Source organism: Podarcis vaucheri, assembly GCF_965113315.1.
Source record: "Podarcis vaucheri genome assembly, chromosome: 4".
In the NCBI taxonomy this organism is placed as follows: Eukaryota; Metazoa; Chordata; class Lepidosauria; order Squamata; family Lacertidae; genus Podarcis; species Podarcis vaucheri.
The window spans coordinates 64,517,019-64,543,711 of NC_138762.1; the positions used below are offsets into that span (position 1 = coordinate 64,517,019).

The window sequence follows — 26,693 nt, forward strand, 5'->3', positions numbered from 1 at the left end:
CTGCTGGGAAATGAAATTCATAAGGTGATGTGGTCTGATTACAAAGTCTCCTATCATCAGCAACAGGATAAAGCAGGTGCCTTTGTTTTTGACATCTGGTGTCATCCCTCCACTCTGTTGCATCAGAGGAGTGCTTTGCTAAAATCTTAGATTCCATTAAAAAAGAACTGAAGACAGTTAAAAACGATCAAATATCAAGCAACTTATGAAACCAAGTGATAATAATACACAAATCAGCAATAATAGTTTTTGGCATGGCAAGTCAAAAATTAGCCAAGCATAAAACCACACTGATATCATGATTCAATTAAAAAGAATAATACATAGAACCGCATTAAAAAGCGAAACAGCATTAATATAGCACACAGAAAAGGAAAGTACTAGGACTTGGGAGACCAGGATTAAAATCCCCACTTGGCCATAAACCCCACTGGGTGACCTTGGGCCAGTCACTGCCTCTCAGCCTAACCTACCTCACAGAAAGGAAGGGGGGAAATCTGTACACCACCTTGAGTTCATTGGAGGGGAAAGTGGAATATAAATACAATAAACAAACAAACAAACAAACAAACAAACAAACAAACATGAAGGATTCCCCCTTCTAGTAGGTTTTAAGGCTTTAATTCAATTATCCAATACCTAGTTTTATTATAGATGTAAAGGTAAAGGGACCCCTGACCATTAGGTTCAGTCGTGGCCGACTCTGGGGCTGCGGCGCTCATCTCGCTTTATTGGCTGAGGGAGCCGGCGTACAGCTTCTGGGTCATGTGGCCAGCATGACTAAGCCGTTTCTGGTGAACCAGAGCAGCGCACCAAAACGCTGTTTACCTTCCCGCCAGAGCGGTACCTATTTATCTACTTGCACTTTGATGTGCTTTTGAACTGCTAGGTGGGCAGGAGCAGGGACCGAACAACAGGAGCTCACCCCCTCACGGGGATTCGAACCGCCGACCTTCTGATCGGCAAGCCCTAGGTTTAACCCACAGTGGTTTAACCTACAGTGCCACCCGCGTCCCATTTTAGATGTATCACTTGGTTAATATTAGTTGAAAATATGCTGCAAATCATCATCTGCCACCATTAAAACATCTATTGCAGTAATGAACAATACAAGAAACTACTGTACAGGTGTGTGTGTGTGCGCGCACGCGTGTGTGTGCATGCTGTGTATTGTTGCATTCTAATCTTTGAAAGTTGACTCCTGTTCTCTCATAGGTACTATTGATTGCTTGAGCAGCTCCAAATTTTTATCATTGTCACATTTTCTGTGAATTGCCAAGAGGTTATTTCAATACCGTCACATCAGGAATCTTCCTCTTACTCTCCTGCTTCATCTTACAAAGATAACTGCTGTTAAAATCATCTTCTCCGTTTATGCAAAGCCACCTGTACTCCAATATCAATCTTTTCAGAACATTCCCATCTTTCTCATCACCTTTTACATCTCATTTCTAGCTGATCTATTGAATAAGCCAAACCCATTCATAGGGTTGGTCCCACCTGGCATTGTTGTTGTTGCTGCTGCTGCTGTATCTTATTACACACCCTTCACTGGAAGGATTACAACTATTTCAAATACAATATTAAAAACAATTAAAAACAACTGCCAATCACAAAATAGGGTGGGTCCTAAAAATACACACCTCAGCTCTCAAAGGCCAGGGCAAAGAGGTATATCTTCAGTACTTGGCAAAAGCTGTATAGTGAAGATACCAGATGCACCTCTGTGGGCTGAGAATTCCACAACCACAGAGAATGTCCTCTCTCAGGCCAACAGCACTTTCTGAGGTTGGCAGACCTACCAAGAGGGCATCTCTCCCAGTCCACCCAAGTGGGGGTCTATAGGGAAGGAAGCAGACTTTCAGACATTTGGGGCCTGAGTTGTTTTGGGCTTTAAACACCAGCATGAGCACTTTCAATTGGGCCAAGAAATGAAATGGCCACTAGTGCAGCTGTTTTAAAAGAAGAGTTACATGAGTTCTGAAGGAAAGCCCAGCCAGTAATCTGGTCACTGAATTTTGGACCAGATGAAGTTTTCAAGTAATTTTTAAGGGCAGCCCATGATAATCCAATCTGGAAGTTATCAGAGCACAGAGTTCTGTGGCCGTGTCATCTCTGTACAAAAGGGGATACAACTAGGAAACCAGCCAGAGCTGGAAAAAAGCACATCTACTCACCAAGGCCACCTAAGCCTCCAGTGACAAGGTTGACATGAGAAGCACCCCGAAGCTATGGGGTATATAACACCTCTGCCGTTTCATGAATCAGCTTCAAGTTATTGAGCCAGATGGAACAAAGAAACAGGGCTAGGTGTCATCGACATATTGGTGACACCTCATTTCAAATCTCCTAATGACAGCTTCCAGTGGTTTCATATAGATATTATATAGCACTTGGGGTGGAGGTGGAACCTTGCAGGACACCAAAGGACAACTCCCATGGCTCCAAAGAGTAGCCTCCTGTAATTAGCTTCTGGAAGCTGCCCTGAAGGCAGGAGCAGAACCACTGAAGTACAGTGCCAAACATTCACGCCTATCTGAGATGCTGCGGAAGGACCCTGTGGAAAACAGTATCAAAAACCACCAAGAAAACAATTATCTCCCTATCTTGGTCAGGGTGACCTAGGCAGTTTCAGTGCCATGACCAGGCCTGAAGCCAGACTGGAATGGATTCAAGTAATCAGTTTCCTCTAAGTATACCTAAAGCTGAACTGCCACCACTTTCTCAAGCACCTTTCAATAAGGGGAAATTTGACACTGGACAATAGTTCTTTAACATATTTGGGTGCAGAGAGGCCCTTTTAGCAGGGTCACACACAGCACCACCACCCTCTAAGGCAGATGGTACTTTCCCCTCCTCCACTGAAGCATTAGGACAAGCGCCAAGGAGCCAGGTGGTCAGCCACACTTCCTTAAAAAGCTTGTCAACTTCCTCAGGTAACAATCATCAAAATTGATCTAGATAGAGGAGACAGTGCTCTAGACACCTCCATCACACTTATTCTAACCATGACATCCAACTTTGTATGAATCTGCATGATTTTGTCCTGAACTGCATTGCAAAAATGTTTCAGCAGGCTTCCAAGTGTGAGAGAGCAATGCTCTCTTGGCCACATGACAAAAGCCCATTTACCACTCAGGAAAATTCTGCCAAAAGCTGCTTGAGGACACAATGTTGGCAAACAAGTAAGCTTTGTTTGCTGCCACCACGCCACCATTATGTGGTAGGCATAGCAGTGAAACCTCACCCATGTTTCATCATGTTTGGAGAAAGACTTACACAAAATGGCTTTAGCCATTTATAAGACATAGATTTTCTTGCTAGTAAAAAGGTCTAAGGGTCTAAGACATAGAGTCATAAATATGCCTCCCTTTCTGATATGCACTTGATGCATAGGCCATTGATGATGGCATACAATTGGACTGTACCTGGGATACCCTCTTTTACTTTCTGGAAGTCTGGTCTCTGCCAAAACTGAATATTCAAATACATAGAGAAGAAGTTCACAGCTCGAATCCCTTACCTTGAATCTTTGTTCAAAATTTACAAATACCCATAATATTGAATCATGGTTTATATTTATACTTGTGTGACTCACAATGAACACTGAAGTCCCAATTCCAAGTGAACCTAGCAGGGCTTTAATTCAAAAATATTTGTCACTGTTGTCATGGGAATTTTACAAACATTTTAACTTTTATTTGGGTCAGACACAATATTTCCTATTTAGCATGCAGCGGGAAAACATTTTAGTTTTTCAAAGCCTTTAATACATTGGTAGAAATAAACCAGGATGCCTTGAAATAATATGATTAAGACTGAACCTGTTTCCTCAATAATATTCTAAATTTATGAGTTGAGTCAACTGGAAACATCAAACGTACCAGTAAACATTGATCCCAATACATAAAATGTAGTTTAGTGATTTGACAATGTTAGAACAAAGTTAAGTTCCACTTCAATAGGCGTATGACTCTGTACTGAGACCATTGTCTGTAGATGAAATGACAAAATAATATACCTTCCAAAGTCAGATCAACAGACAGACAAATCTCATTTGCTGCTTTCTTTGATAAGAAATTTAGCTTCAAAACGCTAATCCTAAAACGTGTTATGGGTAGATTGGAGTTTGTATGAACTAGTGCGCATAATGAAATAAAATTATGTATTATAAGATGATAAATTCAATTGATAACTGGTTTTAACATTCTTCATGATGTATAGTTAATGATTTCTAAGAGCTTATGAAAATCTAAGCCCATTGTTGCATGCATCGCTGGGGAATGAAAAGGAGAGTTATTGAGAGAAAAACTTGCTGAATCTCAGATGATTATATTATCTGCATGTAATTTATTTCAACTCATTTAAGCCTGGTTTCACTTTCCTCATTTGCCTTAGAGGACTTTTTCCTGAGGACCAAGCCCTGTCTCTACATTCCCAAACATGTACAAGTCGCTGTGTTTGGTGTTTGTTTGTGTGTGTGCGTGCGCTTGTGTAACCATAAACTGAGGCATTAATAGTTACACCCATGTGCTTACCGGTGGGAAGGACTCAAGGGAGCATATGAGAGGCTGCTGCTTGTGCAGCACCTAGAAAAGAAACAGCAGCCATTTCTGCTGCTGCTTCTGCTCTCTCATTTGCATGAAGCTTTGGAGAAGGGACAGAAAGAGTGGGAGAAACTCCAGCTGTTTCTTGCCTTCTCCAAAGCTTCCAGAGAGAGAAATGAACCCGCCTCTCTAGCCAACCCTCTAGGCAACATCTTTTCCTTACCTATAGGGGGCTTTTAAGCACAAAAGCTCCTTTTCCCTATCTTCTTCAAAGCTTCCTTCAGATCAGAAAAAAAACCACTGTGTTTCCCCCTTGAAACATGGACAGCTGGAAGGAGAAGCATCTTACAGCAAGCTTTGGTACAGAAAAAGAACCAGCCGTTTCTCTTGCTGTTTCTGTCCTCCTCCAAAGCTTCACACAAGTCAGAAAATATTTTTTGGTGAGTGCATCTAGAGGGCTTGGAAAGAAGGTGAGTCCCCCCTGCTCCACCAAGAGAAATTTGTTTGAAGAACAAATGAAATAGCAGGCATTTCTCCCACTGTTCTTAACATATTCACACTGTACTAGCCAAAACTCCCCTCTTTCCGAAGCTCTGTGTGCTTGCCAGAGGATTTGGGAAAGAGGCAGAGTCTTGTTACTTCCATAATAGTTTGGGGCAGGTTAAAACAGCAGCAGCAGAAGCTCCAGCTTTTTCTTGTGTTTCCACTATACTACATCACAATCTGGAAAAAACCCAGAGCCCTTTCATGAAGTTCTCTAAATGTAGCAAGAGGGTGGGGAGCTGGTTGTGAGGACCAACAGAGGCTTGGGCTAGGAAGCCATATTGATATTTTTAGACTCCTGGATAAGCTGCCTTTCCCCTAAAACAGGCTTCCTCAAACTCGGCCCTCCAGATGTTTCTGGCCTACAACTCCCATGATCCCTAGCTAGCAGGACCAGTGGTCAGGGATGATGGGAATCGTAGTCTCAAAATATCTGGAGGGCTGAGTTTGAGGAAGCCTGCCCTAAAATGTACATATTTTAAGAGATCCTTATGACATCGTAACTACCATAACCTAAAAAGTGGAGGATGAGGGCAAATAGCCTCTAAAATGTTTTTTTTTTTTTTGAATTAAAGGTCAGTTGAGACAATCAGAATAAAAAGTGCTGTATTACAAGCTTTTTTTCTTTCCAGGGAAGTTTTAGAGAAGCTGTCAGTGCATGGTGGAAGAAAATAGATATTAGCAAATATGGGGGATTTATTTATCTTATTCATAAGATGCATCATAAAATAAATTCTCTACCTGGTGTTCAGAAAAAATAAGGCACAACAATAAAATATTCCAATAAAAATCTATAATACGTTTTAAAAATATGTTAGGAATTCAGTGTAGCACTAAGGAGATCATTTCGTCAGTTCAAGCATTGTAGCTTGCCAGATGGAGTGATCTCCCCTCTCCTTCCCCTGTGCATTGTTCTGGGATTTCCCCTGATACCCAGAGCCAACTGGGAGGCACACAGGGGGAGAAGAGGGGGTGAAAAGATCTATTGTTCTAGCAAAATACCTTGTGCTGGCTTCCGCTATGAGGACTCATTAGCTGAATTCAGCTTGAAACATTTAAAAATTTCATGCTAGACATGAACAAGTATTTCTGGTCTGCATCCCTTTCACCTGTGTTCATTCTTGAGTCCAGTCTGTTCCATGTCCACATTAAAGTCTTATACAGCGTCTTCTCCTTCATGGAGAGCACATGTTGTGGAGTCTAATAGGACACCCCCTCTTGGTTACTGGGCGGGACCATTTGGATGGCCATGACTGTGATTGGGCCAATTTGGGTTGTTGGGGAGATTTTGATGTTACCATTTAGAGGGTTGGCTCGAAGGTTATATATCCTTGGCACACAGCTTTTTTCAGTCTCTTTTGCTGCGTTCATCCGATCGCCCGTCCACCCTCCCTAATTTAGGGCTGTTGCGTTTGACCTTGCTATGCCTCTCACGGGGTCGTCTGCTTTTGGGGCAGGGGCCTGGTAGGAATTTTGTCCATTGGCAGATTGGCTGGTGCCATTTGGTTTTTGCCTACTGCATGGCAAATTGTCACAACTTGTAAGGTTGCGGTTAGGCATTGGTTAATGGTTGGTTGGTGGAGGGGATGTGGTTGGCATTGCCTGCCTCTCCAATGCTGCTGCTGCAAGGGAATTCCGTCAAAGGATTCCAGGGGGTCGCCATGCTTTCGTCCGAATCCCTGGTCTGGGGCTTGGGCCGCGTGAGCCTTGGGAGCATGTGGGGAGAAGTGAGAGCCTGGGGCTCAGTGCCATTTTCTCCCCAATATTGTTTTCCCTTACTGGCTTTCACTGGAATGCGGAAGTCAGTTCTGTCCCTGGACGGGGACAGATAGTCAGAACCAATGCCTAAGCAACCACTCACATTTATGTATTTAAATGAAGTTGTGGCCAAAATTATACCAAAAACCTTAAACAAAAATTCTGTGTGAATTGTGATTTATTTAGGGGGTGGCTTGGGGACCTTGCCACACAAATAATAAACAGGAAATGCTACCGTCATGCTGCAGTTTGCTTGGCTCATGAGGGGTGGCAATGCAAACTAGATATGATGGTAGACATTTGAGACCTGCTGGACCAGTGGAGGAGTGAGATGGAAGTCCGAAGGTAGGCAGGTGTATAGGGAGGGATGGTAAACAGGTGTACTTTCAACAGGTTACCTATGCTGCCCATGGTTGGTGACTGCCTGATCTCAATGGGTAGGGGAGCATTCCATAAGGTAAGTACTAACATAGTTATTATCGAAAAACTTTATTGACTAAAGCAGTCCAGCTGACCCAGATATTAAAATCTTCAGGGGAAGCTCTTCTTGCCTCTGGGTGAAGCCAGCACTGGCTATAAGAGATAAGGCCTTCTCTGTGACGGTCCCCTGTTTGTGAAATTCCCCTCAGAAGTATGGCTGAAGTATGGAAGAAGTGGCTCTCTCACGGTTTCACCTATGTTGCCACTTGAAGACATGTGTTCACCCAGGCCTGAGGAGGCAACTTTTCTTTTGAACAAAAAAAGTACATGTTATTTAAAAACAAAACTTTCTAAAATCACAGCAGTTTCTGCAATGGCAATAAGTAATGCTGTTTTAAGATACCGTGTTTTTTTTCCCTTACTTTTATTTTTTTCTACCTCTTGGAACAGATGGGTAGTTTTAAAAGGAAGCTGCTAATTGCCTATTTAAAATAGTTTCATATGACTCACTTAGAATCAATTCCTGCAATTAGCAAAGTAGAATCTACAATAACCTTTTGTACTTCTAAATTGTAGGATTATTTTACTTTTCTCTTCTTTCAACAACAAAGGTGTTAATCTCACTTTTCTAAATGCAGAGGTATTAAAAATGTAGTCAGACAGCAAGGAGGTTTGGAAATTAAGAAAATGCAGAGACATCTTCAGTTAATGGTCACAGTCACTTCACACTGTTGTATTTTTGCTTAAAACAAATTGCCACCAAGAGTTTGATATCTAAATGGGTATTAGTCTTCTTGACGCATGCAAAGATGTTTGTGTTCTGATCACAGGAATTCCCTAGCTTATAATGCTATGTTTTCTTTTATTGAAGCTATTTTTCTACACCAATTCATAAATACATATTGAGTGATGGAGGAGCAGCTGCAAAACACTGTATAATGTAGTGTGACATGAAGGAAACCGAACATACTATCTGAAGGGCATAGTCCAGGTTCACATGATGATTTCCCCTCAGGAAAAAGGGTGCCTGTCCGCTTGCCCCCCCCGGTGTGTAGCATGTATAGACTCACAACAACATATTTTATGGGCAAAGGTGGGGGGGGGCAAACATCATAAAAGAGGACAATGGGTGGGATTCAACTAATAAGTCCCAACAGCAGAAGCCTACACAAAAATGTCCACTTGTGCAAATCAGCTTTCACCCACTCCTCATCCTGTTCTCCAAACCCCCCAATGGGCTCTGGGGGCTTGGAACAATCCCCAGAACAGTGTGCTGGGGAAGAAGAGGGGCACTCATCAGTCTGTCAAGCTGAAATGCTTGCCCTGATGGAATTATCAACATTGTGTGACACTGATTTCCTCCCTGTATCTGAATGATTTAGGAACCAATGCTATATCCAAGCTGACTCATCCAAGTCCAGTAAAGTTCAGTAAGGTGGTCAGTGTTCCCAGCCTGCCGTTTTACATCATTGCCAAGCAGACTTCCTCTTGTGAGGTGGGGGGTGACAGGCAGCCGGGCAGGAAGGATAGTCCAGAGAAAAAAGGTATATTGGAGGGCTTATCCATAAGACACAGGTCGTCAGAAAGATTATTTCCAGCTGGCCTACATGGGGCTTGTAGTTTTCACTCTGCCTCAGTTAGACAGCATTGGAAAGCCTCTCCTCTTCCCCAAGGGGAGGGTTGTGAGCAGGTCTTGCTTCCCGTGCTTCACAGTGGGCATGGATGGCCCACTGTGTCACAAAGAGTCCCTGACCTGTGTCATGCCCACAGCCAGCCAATACAGCTGTCTGGGGGCATGCGTGGTTGGCTACTTTTAAATGAGTGTGGGACTGTGCCTCAGTCTGTTTGTTTCCTGCATGCACGGATCTCGCTCAGATCTCCTGTGCATGAGGTGCTAGTTGGTTCAGAGTTTTTCTTTCAGCACCCTTGGAACCTTTCTTCCTGCTCCATCCTGAGGTGCCAACTGGCAACTGCCTGAGTCTGTCTGCTCCAGTGACTCTAGAGGAAAGCTTCCAGTTGATTTGCATCAACAAGCTCCCCCTACAGGTTGTTAACCCTTGTGTAACTCCCTGCAGAGCAGGCAGGAGTCAAGTATAGTCTGTTTGGATCCAATGCCTAAGCCAATACCACTCACATTCTGTAACCAATAAAGTTGTGGCCTTTTTTAGCCCATTAACCTAAATTACTTGTGTGCATGTGTCTTATTTCACCACAAAGCGGGGAGCGGGGCCTCAAGTCATGTTCACTTTAAGGAAACTTCTAAGCATGGTCAGGAAGATCTGTGTGTATAGGGAGAGTAGTTCAAATACATTAATTGAGCGAAGAGGCATAAGAAACTTCACCAACCTCTTGGTGGTGGTTCTCCCTCTGTGAAACACCTTCCCTGGTGAGATGTGTCTGTTGTCCTCAGTACTGACCACCAGGAGAAAGTTCAAAACATTCCTGTTTATCCAGGCCTTTGATGGCTGACAGACACCAGCCATTGCAACCTTGAAATTAATAACTGAGAATATGTGACCACTTTAAAATGCTTTTAGATGTTTTAAATATTTTGGATGGTTTTATATAGTTTTTAAATGATGAAAACATGTTTTTTTTTTGTTTTTATTCTATTGTTTTAACACATTGATGGTTGCTTCCCTGGGCTCCTTTGGGAGGAAGGATACACACACGGACACTTGCAGATGTCAAGCAATGAAGAATGAACACTGGGACCTTAAAGATTATGTCTACAAGGCAGGCAGCTCTTTCTGTCACTACCCCACCTCTTCACAAGGATAAATTCAGATGCAGGGCGGGCTATTGCAAGCTTCCTTGGGCTTGGGTTTTTTTAAGCTGTCCCAAGGAAAAAACCCCCCAGAAAGACCCTGCATTTTAAAATAATTATAAGGGGAAAAGACACCAAAGCTCAGAAAACTGATGAAAGCCAGTCACATAACCCATCACTCATTTTAAACCTTTCTACACATGACCCACCTTCCCACTCCTTGCCACCAGTGTTCTTGCTGTTCCTGCCGGTTTGTCATGACAACAGTGCTTTTCTGCTCATTTGGGACTTACCTTGTTGATGGTCCTTAAATACCATTTTGATATAAATCAAAATGAAGGCAGTGGCTTGCCTTAAGACCCCGACTTACAAATTCCTCTGTAGAAATATCACAACTGTAAAGCAATATTCAATGAGACAAGGATGTTCATAAAACAAGTGTTGTTTAACTAGACAGCTACAGTCTTCTTCACCCTTTAAAGTTCTTCTCTACTCCAGAGGCATTCTTGCCCAGGAGCATGCATTCAGTTAAGTGATCCTTTAAAATTTCACATTCATGCTTGGTTAAGCATAAGGGGTGGGGGCGTGGGGGGGGAATACAGACTCAAATATATCCAAGTCCTATGAGTTTGATAAAAACTGGCTGGGAAACATATGACTTCCATCATATCTCTGCCACCCTGTTTATAGTTTGTTTTTTAAAACAGCATACAAAATCTGAAGTTGAACATTTTTGAGATGCAGAACAGAAGGCCTAATTTTGAATCTAAGCAAGAAACTGTTGATTATAATAGTCACAGTTCATTAGGCTACATCTCTAAAGTTGCCTTGAAGATGCTTTCTTAGAAGCTTAATGTCTGTTGTATATTTGGCAGAATAATGTAAGACCTATGGGTTAACAAAAATTTGGCATTTTATTTGCTTGTAGATTTGTTATCTTATCTTGCTAAAGTGTGATAGCTCCACTGACCACTGAAATATCAAAATGAAATCTGATACACATATTCAAGTTTCAGTTTCAGATCAAAAGCTGAATCCATTTTAAAGAGGACCTGAAAGATGTGCAACAATGGTTGGTTACCCAGTCAGGGGTGGGCAGCAGTTGCAGCCCATCACATCAGGCTCCAAGACCCCCTCAGAGCAATGTCTTCACTCTGGCCCACTCCCACCCCTTAAAAAGCTACCTAGAACTGACCTCTGCATTGTATCATCTCCTTGATATCTGAGATAGTAGAATGAACATTAGTCAGCATATTACTGACACCATTGTATGTTATATATTTAGACCTAAGTTTAAACACCACACAATTCTAAAAAATGACAGGAAAAATATAAAGCACAATGTCATATAATATGTCACTGGAGCATGAGACATAAGAATAAAAACTGATTTTAAGTTTTGGACAACTTTTACATTTCCGGTTTGAACTTCACACTCATTTTCAAAGTGGGAAGAATGATTCACAATAAATTTTAATGAGACATCTGAAGGAAGAACTGTTGAACATTACTTTTTAGTAGTTATTAAGTTCAGACAAGTAACTCAATAACACATTTCTGTGACGTCTGATTCATAGGATCACAGAATTGTACAGTTGGAACGGTCATCTCTTCCAACCACCTGCAGTGCTGGAATCTCAACTAAAGCATCCATGACAGACGGACATCCAACCTCTGCTTAAAAACCACCAAGGAAAGAAAAGTCCTTCACCCTCTGAGGGAGTCTGCTCCACTGCTGAACAGCTCTTACTACTAGTTTTTTAGTTTTGAAAAAAGAAGAAGCTAAATGTTGGGAAATTTAGGACAGACCAAAAGGATGCACTTCTTCACACAGCAATTCACTCCCACAAGATGCAGCGAGGGCCACCAACTTGGCTTTAAGAAGGAATTAGAAAAATTCAGCACAGCTAAGGGTATCAATGGCTTCTACTCATGATGTGTACTACCACCTGGCATCAGAGTGGATATGCCTCAGTTGCTGGGGAATATGAGTGACAGAGTGCTACGGCACTTATGTTTTGTTTGTGGGTTTCCTAAACAACTGATTAGTCACTGTGAAAGAAGGATGCTGCACTTGATAGTGCTTTTGATCTGTCTCAGCCGGGTTCCTTTTATATTCTCTTATGTTACTCTTGAACTAGCTCACTGCTGTGTGACCAAGAATATTACATACTGACCCAGAAAATCATATCGGTACAGGAGGAAGACAAGCTGATGCATCTGTATCAACAATTAAGGCTACTATATATGATTTAGAGAGGTCATGAATCAGCATAAAAATAAACAAGATTTGGCCATACCCATTACCCAAAGGCATTTTTTACATCCCTATATTGATGTAATCCTAAATACCTGTTTTTTTTAGCCAGGTATAAGAGCGCTCCAGACGATTGTCAGCAAAGTGGTTGTCCTACCTGCTTGGCATAGAATGCTGTTGTAATTAGCTTAGGTCCCATGGTTACATATGAAAAAGCTGCAGGATTGAATATAAACTGGATGGTTCTTATAACACATGTTATAATAAAACTCCTATATGCTCCTATACATTGAAAGAAGCCCTACATCAAGCATGGGTATCCATTAAGCATAATCATTTTATGGGGAGTTGTAGCTGGCTACAGTAAACTATATTCTCCCTTAGAATCTGAAGACTGATGAGTCATTAAATTGAGACTGATCAGGAAAAAGTTTGAATTTGAAACCTAATACCATGCTAGAGCCACTCTAAAAACATAAAGGTTGTCTAAGCAGAATTCCTATAAAAATACATTCATTATACAATACCTTAGTCAAACAATAGTTAAATGCATCAGTGTGTCTAATGCAAGTCTTTACATTCAGTAATGGTCTCCTTCAATTTTTTCAGTGACCAATCTAGTGATGCAGACAAATTTCTGTAAATGAAAACCAGTTTATCCCACACAGTGAAAAGGCTCATAAAAGTAAATGGGCTTTATATTTAATGTGAACCCCTAGCAATCTCCTCAATGTCAATGCTCTTAGGGTTATAAGAAAAAGTTACAGCTGTGGTAATGCTGTTTCCTGGCTGCCGAATGTTAGTATTCATTCCCCATGGTAAATCCCAGATCTGTTGTCCGGTAGAATGCTTTTTACAGCATTTACAACAAAGAAGGTTGGGATTGTACCAATACTGTCTTCTTTTATTAGAATTCTGTCTTTTTATTACCCACCTGGCATGGCATTAATTTCTCCACTCATATAAGAAAATGGGGGTTAATGCTACCACAAATACAGCTTTATCTGAAGGCATTTTGACACAGATTGCCAGGTTACAACTTGGAGATTGATCCTGTATCTTTACATTTCTCACTTAAGTGGCAGGTTCATAAGCCAAATCTTTCCCTGCTTGTTTTGACTCTGGTCCTTTCATTTGTTTCCCTCAACAAGAGCCAAATGATTCCACAAGTATGCAGCATACCAGGTAAACAAGGATGGCTGAAAAGGTAGGAGAAAATAAATGGGACCTAAATTCTACTGTATTACCTCATCCTGTGTTGGACATATAAGCATCATCTTATATGGGAAACCAGGAGAATGATGGGCATTGAGGTTGGCGCAGTGCAAACATATGATCAGCAGCACTGAATTGGCTGTGCCAGTGTGTTCACACTGTGCCAATCATGTTGCTGACTCGCCCCTCCCAGTACGCCAGAGTGATGACTATGACGAGAGATCAAGTAAGCAGCAGCGCCCCACCAACTGCTTCTGGACTGTACACATCTATAAATGTTTCGAGCTTCCAGCCAGAACACACCACAAAATCCATTGATACAATGGATCTGTTCACAACTTAAGAATTCCAAACAGGCATTCTTCAAACTACAATATTCACCCAATGAGGTGGGAGTGGAAAAACAATTAAAAACAAACAAACCCTGACTGTACTCAGGAATAATCTACTAGAACAACCCTAGAAGAATGATAGAACATGTCATTTATAGTTCTCAGCTGAAACCGCTCAAATGTATCATCAATTCTATAACCAATACTGGACTAAGACACTTTCCATGGGCCTTGGGTGGTAGGCCAGCACTTGCTTATAGACAGTTTCTCTCCTAACTAAAACAGCTACTCACCAGCAACAGCAGGCCACACAGCAGAGATACAGACACAGGGAAGAGCCAAAACAGAGTATCATCTATCTATCTATCTATCTATCTATCTATCTATCTATCTATCTATCATCTGTCTATCATCTATCAATCTATGTGATGTTGCCTTACCTATGTGAGGATGCATTTATCATCAACAACTGTTTTATGGATTATCATGGAAAATTATGAAATTATCAGTGTCCTGCATTTTTTTCTGTATTTTGTTTCCTCTGGCATCACTCCTTACAATCCCCCCACAACCATGATATATACCTGTAACTTAGGACAACACTTTAATGCTTTTGATAAATTGCAATCCACAATAGCTTAGGCAATAACCATTTCCTAGCACTTAAAGAGTCCAGACTCTTAGAAAATACAGACAGCTTAAGCTTTTCGAGAAGCCCACAGGTCAGTATATTCATCTCTATTACTAATAAATATAGGTCACTTATCATGCTAATATTCTTAATTATGTTTTGAAATCCAACAATCAATAACATGGCAGTTCACAACCAGGTAAAGAAGCATGATGCTTTTTATGGTTCACAATGGGGAATTAAAAAGCTCAGCATTTATCTATAATGACTATAGATTGTTTAAATAAATGGTCAAAATTGTACAGCACTTTCAGCAGAGGGAACAAATTGTGAATTGACAGATAAACTGTATAAATTCACTGTAAATATGGTTCTTTTACTGTAGGACACCATTAAGACATGTCCTTGAGTCTAAGCAATTATTGACCTTTACAGCCTCTTCATGTGTTGTACTTCCTTTCTGAAAGTGGATATAATAATAATAAGGAAAAATACTTATTGTTGAGAATGGAGTGCATAATGAGGTAAGACTAGATGGAAATCTGCAGAAAATAGGAAGCTATTGCAATCATTTCAATAAGTATCAAGGACTAAAGATGACAAAGACAGCACGGTCCACTTCTGGGTTTTCTCACTCCTGGTTATGAAGTCAGACAATCTTTATAACAGGTGTACTTTCTTCCCAGTCACCCTTTCAGGAGTGTAATTTATTATGGATCTTGCAGTATGCAGGTAACTGAGTCATATCTACAGATATGTGTCAATGAAGAGCTATCAGAGCTTTTACAGTCTTTCTGCAAAGGGCAATAAGCAAAATGTTACAACCCATTTAGCAATAAACTGTGCATTTTCTCTGCAAGGCTTTTCCTGCATTTTTTATGTGCATCATTTAACCTATCTCTAAATTTAATTCTATATTCTCTGGTAATTTTCAAAATCTGAGTTGGAGCCCAGATGGTTTCTGTTTTCTCCATGGGCAGGAAAATATATCTCAGTATGAATCACTTTAGCGATGCAGAAAGAAGTGGAAAAGCAGAATATGCATTTCAAAAGCAAGAACTGTGAGAAATGATGCACTGTATGGGAGCTGCTTGTGTCCATGTATGCATCATTTAAGAAGGCGCTGAGATAATCTCAGTCCCATTGCAGAATGCAACTGAAAGATGGCTATAAAACAGTGCAAGTTAAAGAAACTGTTTTTGTTCAACCAGCTCTTCCTTCAGAAATCATTTATATATATATATTCTAGTAATTCATATTTCCATCATTATAGAAAACTCTGCAGAATTCAAACAACAACAGAAATCCGGGGGAGGAGGGCAGAGTGGATTTCCTTGTTTTAGGGAATGCAAGGATCTGTCAATTTCAGTTCCCTCGGTCTTTCATTTTTCTAATCCTCCATTCAGTTTTTCACATTTTGTAGCAATTTGCTTTATAAAAAAATCCACCAGCATTTTAGTGTGATTTCCCTCCCTAATAAACACATTGGTGTATGCAGTTTTGACTAATGCGCACATTTTTGAAATTTATCCAATGTAGTGCATTTTTTCATGTTATTTTCACTAATATCTTAATTATTATGCACAGCTTTCACCTAATACATGGTTGCAGAAATGCATTGCAAAATATGGATAGGTGTGTTTATGTTTGCATATAGTTTCAGAAAGTGTGAATTTGATAGATTTGGCTTTGAACACATACTAAATTGAATTTCTCTTCCATCCCTAGCTAATCTTAACACTTCCAATAAGCAATATTTTCTTTCTAAGGGAACAGCAAAGTCATAGATACGACTTTTATGTCTATTTCAAATGATGACATGTCAAAGATGGTATATTTGAAGCAAACTCATCCAAGGTCTACATATATTAATAAAATTATTTTCTATTATAAAGCAAATAAATGTAAATATACTGAAGAGGTAAAGATCATGGTTCAATGATAATATAAGATTCATCAGGTGCTGTAAAGACAAAGAAATGTTTATATAGCTTTCCTTTGCGACTTGTTGAAAAATGTAAACCACATACCTTATGACACATGCATAAAGCCCACTGTCTTGGGGCACTGTTGGACGAAACCAAATGGCATCTTCCTCTTTGCTCATTCTAGTTCCATCAAAAGCTATAGGCTCCTCAAAATCTCCAGGTCCAGAGCTTTTGTACCACATTAAACTGAGACCAGCACTTTGTGCTAGGGTGTAATTAGCTCTTATATATCCATAAAACAGTGCACACTTTATACGAACAGGTTCTCCCACTAAGACTTGATACTTCTTGTAATCCACTGACCAGTCAGTACATCCATCCACTAAAAGAGAAAAGAAGAAGAAAAGACAATTATGTGGTATACTGCTGAATATACGGCACAGTTCCTACTTAACTTGTAATCATACTTCTTTGAAGTTGTCATGCCAGAGTTATTGATTCAAAGCAAAATACTTTAGATTAGTTTCACTGAATATGCAGCCAAGACTGACCACAAAAATTGCTTTCCCTATTGGTGCCATATTTTCCACAGTGTGGGACAATCAGCAAATCTCATCAACCTACTGGATAATTTAAGTGAAAAGTAAGAAATTATCCTTTCTCTTCACTATATCCTTAGGCTGAATTATCACAAAATATTTGATTGGAATATGTGCAACAGAGTCCATCTAGCCCAGAGGGTGTCATAATCACTGAACAGCATTAATCAAATATCTTCAAGTTAATAACAGAAATGAAAGAAGGGAATTATCCCATCTTTTTAAAAATGTGGCAAGTTAATGGCTGCAAACTGGAAAGTTTAGGTTAGATCCTATGTTAGGGGGAGGTGAGGTATTAATGTTAAGCCTAATTGCACAGCAGAACAAAATGTCAAGATAAATTATTCAGGTCATTATGACTGGGTATTCAACAGCAAATTTACTGGAAATATCTGACTTTTCTGTATTTAAAATTACTAGGAGTTAAACAAAATCATCCAAGTGGTTATGTGAGTGAGTGTGTATGTGTGTGTGCGCACGCGCACACACACTTATAAAGATTATAACTGCTAAAACTATCTAATCTAATCTGATCCTGTGAGATAGAACAGGATATTTACTCTGAAGAGCACCACTTTCCATTTAATCTACTTATTTATAATGATATGAAAGGGGAGGACAATATTCTAGACTCCTGTCTTGCTTACAGTCAGCCAGAGCTGAATATGCAATTCTGAGTTTCTCTCCTTGAAAGCTTGGGGCAGGCCTAACTCTAAATTTGGAGGCCAGATCTCTACTGCCTCCCCCACAAGCCCCCTGCAAGATCCTTCTGATTTTGGTAGTGGCAAAGAGGAAAAAATAGATACAGTCCTGAAGTGAGTGGAACCCAACATTTGACCATTTGATGACTGGATAGAGGGTAATAACTTCCGCCTTAGCTGATCTGCATGGACTGTGCACCTGTGTGACTAAGAGTGCATGGAATGGCCACATCCAATTTTGGCCATTCCAACCACTTGTATGTGGCTCCCAGGGGGTTGGCCAAAGTTGAACGTAGGCTTCAGGCCATAAAGGGTTAACCATCGCCTCCTTAGAGCATTGCTGAATGCTAGACAGTATGATAGACGTGATCCCACAGCTAGGCAAAACCTTAAACAACTCCAGAGTCCAAGTTACAAGAAAAGCTTTATTTAAGTCAGTATGAGAAAAAGGGAGAAAAGGAGAGGAGTTTTAAAAGAAGGGGGGGGGGTGTATTCACTATCTTGAGTAATGTACAAATATCTTCAATTAACATGAAACCAGCATGGGTTATCCCAGGCCATGCATCAAAAGGCTTAAGAGACAAAAGAACATGACTTTTTTTTAGCCCCTGGAGATTCAAGGCAGGCAGGGCTGTTAGTCAGCTAAAAAGAAGACCAACTAATCAGCAATGTTAAAATGAAGAGGGGGTGGGCCTGCAAATAACACCTTTGCCAAGTGTTTTATAAGAATGTTTCCCCATTCCTATTTGAGGCTCTGGAGGCTGACATGGGAGTACAGGGGCTATATTAACAGCAAGAAGGCTTAGAAGCTGTTGCAGGTCCCCAAGGGTGTGACTGCCAGCTGGCTGTCCAGAGCATGGAAGCCCCTTCACAAGGGATTTGGAGAAGTCAGTGGGGCTGCCCACCTGTCAATCATGTGGCATTATAATGATGTCATGTGGCTGACAGGTGGGTAACCCTGCCAACCTCTAAAAATTGGCCCATGAGGCTACACTTGTCTTGGGAACAGTGGTCATTAGATGGCTACAACAGCTGTGATAGCTCTGTTCTTAGGAAAGTGAAGCTTGTATACATAAAGAACTTTCTATATGGGCCTTTTGTTCATGAAGTGTATATGATGGCGGGTTCAAAATACATATAACAGTTCATGATTAACTCAATTTTCCAGCCCATTCCATATTCCACTTTGTAGCTGCATACAAGTGTTTTGGATGAAACACTTGCATAAATTATACATAGACATGGGGGAAAAACATTTTGTGTCATAAGCACAAGGAGCATGAACATTTGTCTGTCCCCTAGTTATACAGGTAGTCCCTAAGTCCTCAATTACATAGTTCAGAAATATGGAAGAATTTGTTATCCATTATCCATTTTCATTCGTGGTTAACAGAAGTTTGGCTATGCAGAACTGTTAGACTTCAGTTAGCTCAGATGATACTATATCATGCTGTAACACTCAATGATTATCCATTTATTTGTGGCACTTAAAATCCACATCTGCATATTTATTATGTTGGAAACCACTTTGCTTTCAATCTGTTCAATGAGTTCACCATGCTTTTAAATTTCAAAAAATACATACTATAAGGGAGTATTCAAATGAGTCCTGGGAAATGCGAAATATTTTTAAATCTTATGATGGTTGGCTTGTTGCAACTGCAACAAACTCAGAATATCAAAAGCTAAAATACAGGGACTATTATCATCACAATAGCAATACTGTATCAAGAATCCAAGTTTGGAGAAATAGCAAAAGTCTCATCAAAAGTACCTTACACTTACTGTTAAACACTGAATCCATAATCTTAGGCACACAAACTGAAACTCATTCCTGCTGAGCTAGTGAGGGATAGAGGTGCGGCTTCTAGAGAAATGTAGTCACTCAGAAGGCTTCCCAGCTACCCCACATTTCAAACCATGATTGGATGCTGCCAGTCCTTGATAACTCCAGGTCAGTCCTGAGACCTTGTCTGATCAAGAGGCACCACTGTCTTTTTCTACCACTATGATCCTGGCAATACATTACATACACCAAATGTAGTCGACATATGTAGCTAACTTTTACCTGTTCTAAATTCTGAATCTCTGCCAAAAAGATAAGATTGAAGGGGGGAAACACAGGATAGAGATTTTGCTGAACATTTTTTTTATCATTGCATTATTTGTCTATATTTAAGTTTCTCCTTAGAAGAAGAAGAAGAGTTTGGATTTGATATCCCGTTTTATCACCACCCGAAGGAGTCTCAAAGCGGCTAACATTCTCCTTTCCCTTCCTCCCCCACAACAAACACTCTGTGAGGTGAGTGGGGCTAAGAGACTTCAGAGAAGTATGACTAGCCCAAGGTCACCCAGCAGCTGCATGTGGAGGAGCGGAGACGCGAACCCGGTTCACCAGATTACGAGTCCACTGCTCTTAACCACTACACCACACTGGCTCTGAGAAGCCTCATTCCGGGCCCCAAAAGTGTGGGATGCCTTTCCCTGGTGGTTTTGCCCAGTATCTTGTCTGTGCAATGGGCTCATGGAGAAAAAGTTGTCCCATGAGTCCTTGCAAAGAGGAGGGGAAAGCCTATATGAGACAGTTTCCCCTGGAACAGCTTCCCGTTCATCCTCAGGTTGGAGCCTTCACTGAACAATTTTGGGTTGCTGGTTAACAGGACCAGAAATGATTTTTTTCTTTCAACCTGATTGGCATTTGGTTGAGGGTATTTTGCCTTTCCATCAGTGAAACTGTGACCTTCCTTTGTTAGGCAAAGAAGTTGTTTCTTGAGGGTGGAAATGGCAGTGGGCAAGATCAACATAGCATAGGAGACCCCATAAAGGGTCTGAGGGGAGGATTGACCACAGCACTCTCAAGCTTAGGTTGGGGTATGTGCCTGGCTAGAATCTGCACCCGGGTCACCCAGTGAGAACTTGCTTGCCCTGTCAATAAAGAATTGGCCTGATTTTATCCCACCACTATCGTACAGTCTGGTTATTTTGCTGCTCTCATGGGTCACATAATGCGCTTGCCTGGGCAATGTAATTTTCATCTGGAGTTGCAAGCAGAGAGCAGGGAAAGTTATTCTTGCACAAAAATAAGCTGAAAAAGCAGCAGCCAGTTATGTCTGTTCTCCTGTGTTTTTAATTGAAATCCCATTCTCTCTGCTTATCTCTGGGAGATCCTTCAGTATTCTCAATACGGGTGTGCATCAGATTTGGGCATATTCCATATCTGAAACAAAATCAGGCTCTTTGGGACTTCTGACCTAAAGTGAGATCCTTCCAAAGAACTAAAAACCAAATTGGGGACACCTAACTAATTTGGGGCAATCCATAGATTCTGACATTAAAAAGCAGTAACAGTATAGTATGTCTGCAAAAGAAAGAAAGAAAGAAAGAAAGAAAGATGGCTCTCCAAGCTTTCAGTATAAGATATATACTCTAGGATGGAGAGAGGGCAAAGGGATAACTCTTTTGCCTAATTTTTAATATGAGAGGGCTCTCCAATCACAGCGATTTAGGGGGAGGGATTTTGCAGTAATATATCACCTTATTCTTGCTTTTGGTGCTAGTAAATTCTGCAAGTGGTACTTGCTGAAAAAATGCTGAACATTCAAGTCTTTCTACGTCTGTGTCATATGCCTAGACATCCACTCTTGTCAAATCATTTTTGTCACTGCAGGAAAAACTCTGTTGTTATTTATCTAAAATTTTTCAGGATTTATCCCCTCAAAAGGAGCTGCCAACCTTGCAAATTTCACCCACTTCTGCTTTTAAAAATAAAATAAAATAAAATAAAATACAAACTTGAAAGGTGAGGAGCACACAAATCCCAGACTTTTCATGTGAAAATTGGCTGACCTTAACCACTCTTGGAGGACTACTGTGCTTGTAAATCTATCCAATTATGTCAAAAGGGGGTGGGGAGTTATAGCTGTGCTTAAATGTCCCCAATAATAGCAAAATGAAAGGCACAAAGTTTTGGATATACTGAATAATGATTTGGATTTGAACCTGAGCCAAATTGAAGCTTCTAGATTAATCTAAACCAAACTGCTCTGTTTTCTGAAGCACTGTATCAGGGTTGAAATGAAACCTTTTCAACAGCTAAAGCTTGTAGGCTAAAGCTTGGTTCCAAATGACAATCACTTTTTAAGTGTAATGTTTTATCAGGTCTTCATTGCTTGCCTGCAATATAGATTATCAGCCAACTGGTCATGTTCCTGTATCCAGTCTTTCTAGTCCTTTTCTGTCATCTCCTAGACATGCACCAAAGTACACACATTTCTCAAAAGAGCTTTCTTATTTTTATTTTTTTAATTTGGGCTAGTGATCAGAGACAGGTGCTGCCATTGGTGGTGGTTATTTCAGCATTTTGCTACTCATTACCACATTCATTTATGTAAATTCACCATTTTTATGTTTTAACCTATTACCCACCCAGAACTGAATGAATGAAAAAAATCTGTAATTGCCTGCCAAACTTATTATAATCAAGGTCACTGTGGTACCTATGAAGTCTATAAACACCATATTTAACCATGAGAACTGTATATAGAAATGAGTGGCTAAAATGTATTATTAATATGAGTTACATGTAGCCATGCATATGCACTATACTTGAGAAAAAGTTTTCTAAAAGCCCATTCCAGATAAATGCAGATGCAGCAGTGGTTGGGCAGGGGAAAACATTCAAAGGATAATAATGAATGGATTAGCAAAAAACTAAAAACATGATCTATTTATATTTTGCTGTAGTGGTTGCTATGTCTGGTCATGTTCGAAATCTTCATTAATGACTTAGATGAAAAAGCAAATAATACACATGAGCAGTAAACTTGCAAGTCAGGTGGCTAGAAATTGTAAAAAACAACAATTTGACCTATTACTATATTGTTCACTACACTTATCAGCTTCTTTTTATCTGACCATTTCCCCTTCTTCAGTCCCATCTGTGGAATAAATTGTTGCAGTGATGATAAACTGATAGATTCACTAGGCTCAAACTTCCCTCTGTCTAAATTTCCATTACCACACCTTCCTACTACCAATCATACTTCCTTCTTACTTTTATAATTGAGGAAACACTTGAATTATTCAAAAAAATGAAACTTCAGAGATCCTTTCAATGAAATGGCTGAAGTACCTAATCTCTGTTTTAAGCTGCAAACAGTTATTGCACCTGATAATAGCACAATGTAGGGAATAAGATGAATATCATTTACCCAGTTGTTTCCTTGAATAGCTTTTGCGGATGAAGTAAACCACAGTATATCACTGTCCTCATAATGAGATCGTTCTGCTGGATAAACAAGCTCCCTGCAGACTATACCTGCTGATCAGACCCAGCGAACCAAATATTTAACCATTCTGAGGGGGCCCTCGCCGCCATCCTCAAAATTGCACACACTGATTCAAGGGAAAATTTGATTCAGAGAAGTAGAAAATTGAGCCACTAACTCCTGGGTCTGTTGCTACAACCTGGTTTAATAACAGAGCTTCAATTCAATTTCTACATTCTGTGAGGTAATACAAGTCCCAGAGTTTCCAATACAGCTCAAGAAATCTAAATTCCTGTTATATCTTACCAATTTAAGTAGAGAACTAAAACAAACCAAAAGTCCAGAAAGGGAAACTGTATAAACAACATGTAAAAAGGACTGTAATAAAAACCATAGAAGATATGAAAATTTTTACATGCCTGTATTTACAAATAACATAAAACACGAAGGCTTTTAAGATAAAGATTTTTAAAATCCTTCATTCATATCATAATTGCCAGCTAGCACTCCTACTGTACATGGCCAGCTATCAACAAAACTAGTATGTTCAGAAGCATCTTTGTATATTTTACAAATTGTTTCTTTTTATAAGTTTAGCACAATGATTTGTAATTTAGCAAATGAGGGAAATAATATTTGTTAATTTGTTTCAGACGTGCAGAGAAATTTTGGGAGGGGCAAAGGAGATAATATGTGGAGATGCTGCATTACGAATGGATGAACCTGTCAATTTTGGCATCTCTCAATTTCTCATTTTTCCAGTCTTAAATTCATTCCACACCAGTGGTTTTATTCTGTTTTTAAATTAAAAGGTCCTTACGAAAATTGTAAATTTGTCCTAAAATGCTAAATTTTGCATGCAATTTTGCCAAATATAAACATTTTTGCAATCATCTCTAATATAATGCATTTTTGTATATTATATTTTCTGACGTATGCATTTTAGGTGTACAGTGGTACCTCGGGTTACAGATGCTTCAGGTTACAGAAGTTTCAAGTTACAGACTCCGCTAACCGAGAAATAGTACCTCGGGTTAAGAACTTTGCTTCAGGATGAGAACAGAAATCATGTGATGGCGGTGCAGTGGCAGCGGGAGGCCCCATTAGCTAAAGTGGTGCTTCAGGTTAAGAACAGTTTCAGGTTAAGAACGGACCTCCAGAGCGAATTAAGTTCTTAACCCAAGGTACCACTGTACTCTCCCTTATATTAAAAGTATTTTTGAGCTCAAATTTTTCATAACAAAATTCAAAGAAGTGCAAATTGAATTTTGTTCCTGTCCCTAGTCCAGAATTCATTGTTTGGTTTTAATTTAATTGGCTAGCTAGTGATAATTCCACTAAAACTAAGCTAGTTTATGTCATTTGCAGCTGACACCAAGCTGGGAGGAGTAGCTAATGCTACAGAAGACAGAAATGGGATTCAATATGGCCTTAACAGATTGGATAACTGGGCCCTAACTAACTTAATTTCAATAGGGACAAATGTAAGGTTCTAAACTTTGGCAAGAAGAACCTGCTTCATAAGTATAAGGCTATGGACACCTTGCTTGCCAGTTTTACATTTTAAAATGGCCTAGTGGTTGGAGTACTGTGTGTACGGCTGTCTCCTGGTGGGCAAGCTTCAAGCTTTGCAAGAGAGCAGCTTCAGTCTCCAGCTAGTAAGACATGGTGCAAAGGTGTCGGAGGGCATCAGAATGGAAAGAGGCGGCTTTGGGGGAGGCAAGGAAGGGGGGGGGTAAGATGAGCACCCTCACACCACCACAGAACCTTCTCTCATTCCAAAGACATGTTTCAAACAGTCAAAAACACTCAAGGAGGGTGCAAATCAGGATAGGATAGGGGGTGGTTTGAGCCCCAACAGAGAGGCTTGGAGGGCTGTATTTGATTCCCGAGCCCAATATTCCCGAGCCACATTCTCACCTAACACCCTTAAAAAACAACAGGTTTGTTAAGTTTGCATCAGGTAGCAAAATATCTTGGGCTGGTCCTGGTATTGGAGCACTCTGGGGAGGAACCCACAGCACCACGGAGAGCTCCTATAGAGCAACTTCTCCCACAGCACCACGGAGAGCTCCTAGAGAGCAACTTCTCCCAGAAAAAGTTGGGCATTAACTGAGATTTTTGGAGTCTCTATCTCCAGCCTGCCTCTGCTAGGCTCTGCTCCCTTTTGAAGAACTAGAATCTCTAAAGGGCTAATCCTGTGGCCAGAAGAAAGGCAATTCTGCACTGGACTGGCAAGGTAGTGTGGGAAGCACAATTATCCAAGCACAGGAGAAGGTGCCTATGAGGTCCTGGTTCCAATTCTATGGCCCCTCGTGTCATGGCATTTGGTTCAGTGTGCTGCAACCTACTAGATTTGATCTAGTATAATCCTGTTCACTAGATTCCAACTTGGTGCCCTGGTTGCTGCTGGACTCCATGCTCATGCCATCCTCTCCTCGAAGTCACCATTCATACACACCCCATCTTAGTGTGGGGGGGATAGAGAGTTTTAGACTCCCCATCCTGGCTTGTTGAGACTTCAGTGTGGCTTTCCCTATTGGACTGAGAACACTGGCACTGGGAACAGCTAAGTAGCACACAGAGCTGTTATATGAGCAGCAAGGAGGGGAAGGGGTGAATCAGCTAGGGAGAGACTGTGTGGTAACCAGTTGTAGGTCACATGCATCTATAGGCCTAGGATTCCCCACAAGTGAGGGCTCTGAAATGCTCAACACTTCCTCTGCAAAAGTTGATGCAATAAATGAGAGAAATCCATATACTTCAGCTTAATCAAGAGTCTCTGGGATGGTTCCAGTAGACTTTGGTGTGAAATGTAGTTTCAGAATAAGCAGTCTGCGGATCTCATGGTTCAAAATATATGTGCAGCTTCTTCCCTTCCCTTTCAATTCACATTGCACTATGTATCCTCATGAAACAGTTTTGTGCTTATAGGTAATTTTGCATAGTTGACTCGGAAGTTATATGCCATGGGGGTAAATACAGTGAATTGGTAAAGTAACCTCAATAGGCAAAGCTAATGATAAATGCTGTATCTTTACTGGAAACACATTATAAGATTGGCTGTTTCAATCAAAACACACTTTAAGGCACAGGAAAAAAATATACTTTGGCTATAGCCGAGCATGTGAAAACCAGACTTGGATTTTCAAAAGAGGTTAATGGAGTTCAGTACTCAAATCTCATCAAGATTTATAGAAATTAGATGCAAAACTCCCTTGGCTCCTATAAAATTCCCAGACCTGGTTTATTTGATAGCTGGCAATTCCAGGTAATTGATTCACTCTCTCTGTCTCCCCCACCCTTGAAAGAAAACAAACTGGTAGTATAAGAGATGGAAAAACCAACCCCTTAAACAACCCTTATACATGCCATAAAAATCAAACATACACAAAAGGTGCTTTTATGACACATTCACATAATGTGACAAATGTTACTGTCTCCACATTCCTCTCCCTCACCTCCTCTCTTCAGTTGTAATAATTTTCTTCTTTGTGTTGTCGTACAAATCCACTCTCCTACTGACATTAATATAGCTAAAGGAATAAATGTTGGTTCATACTTATCTAGGAGATGATATATTGTCTTTTCCTGCTTCTATCTAAATGCTCTAAATCTGGGAATCGATCAGATTTCATCACAACTGTGATCTACCAATCCTATCTGCATATTACAGTACAAGTGTTGGCTGCTTCAACATGGCATATAAATACAATTTCTATTCTATT

The 26,693-nt window shown here is 40.4% G+C and overlaps 1 protein-coding gene across 5 annotated transcripts in view; it reads right to left on the minus strand.

Annotated features, from left to right (window-relative positions):
• IL1RAPL1 (interleukin 1 receptor accessory protein like 1) overlaps positions 1-26,693 on the minus strand; it is a 653,479-nt gene that overhangs the window by 300,456 nt on the left and 326,330 nt on the right. For all 5 annotated transcript variants that reach the window (XM_082219956.1, XM_082219953.1, XM_082219952.1 and 2 more), the window contains one exon: positions 16,501-16,780. In XM_082219956.1, the coding sequence (XP_082076082.1) occupies positions 16,501-16,780 (280 nt within the window). The remainder of the gene's footprint in view (positions 1-16,500; positions 16,781-26,693) is intronic.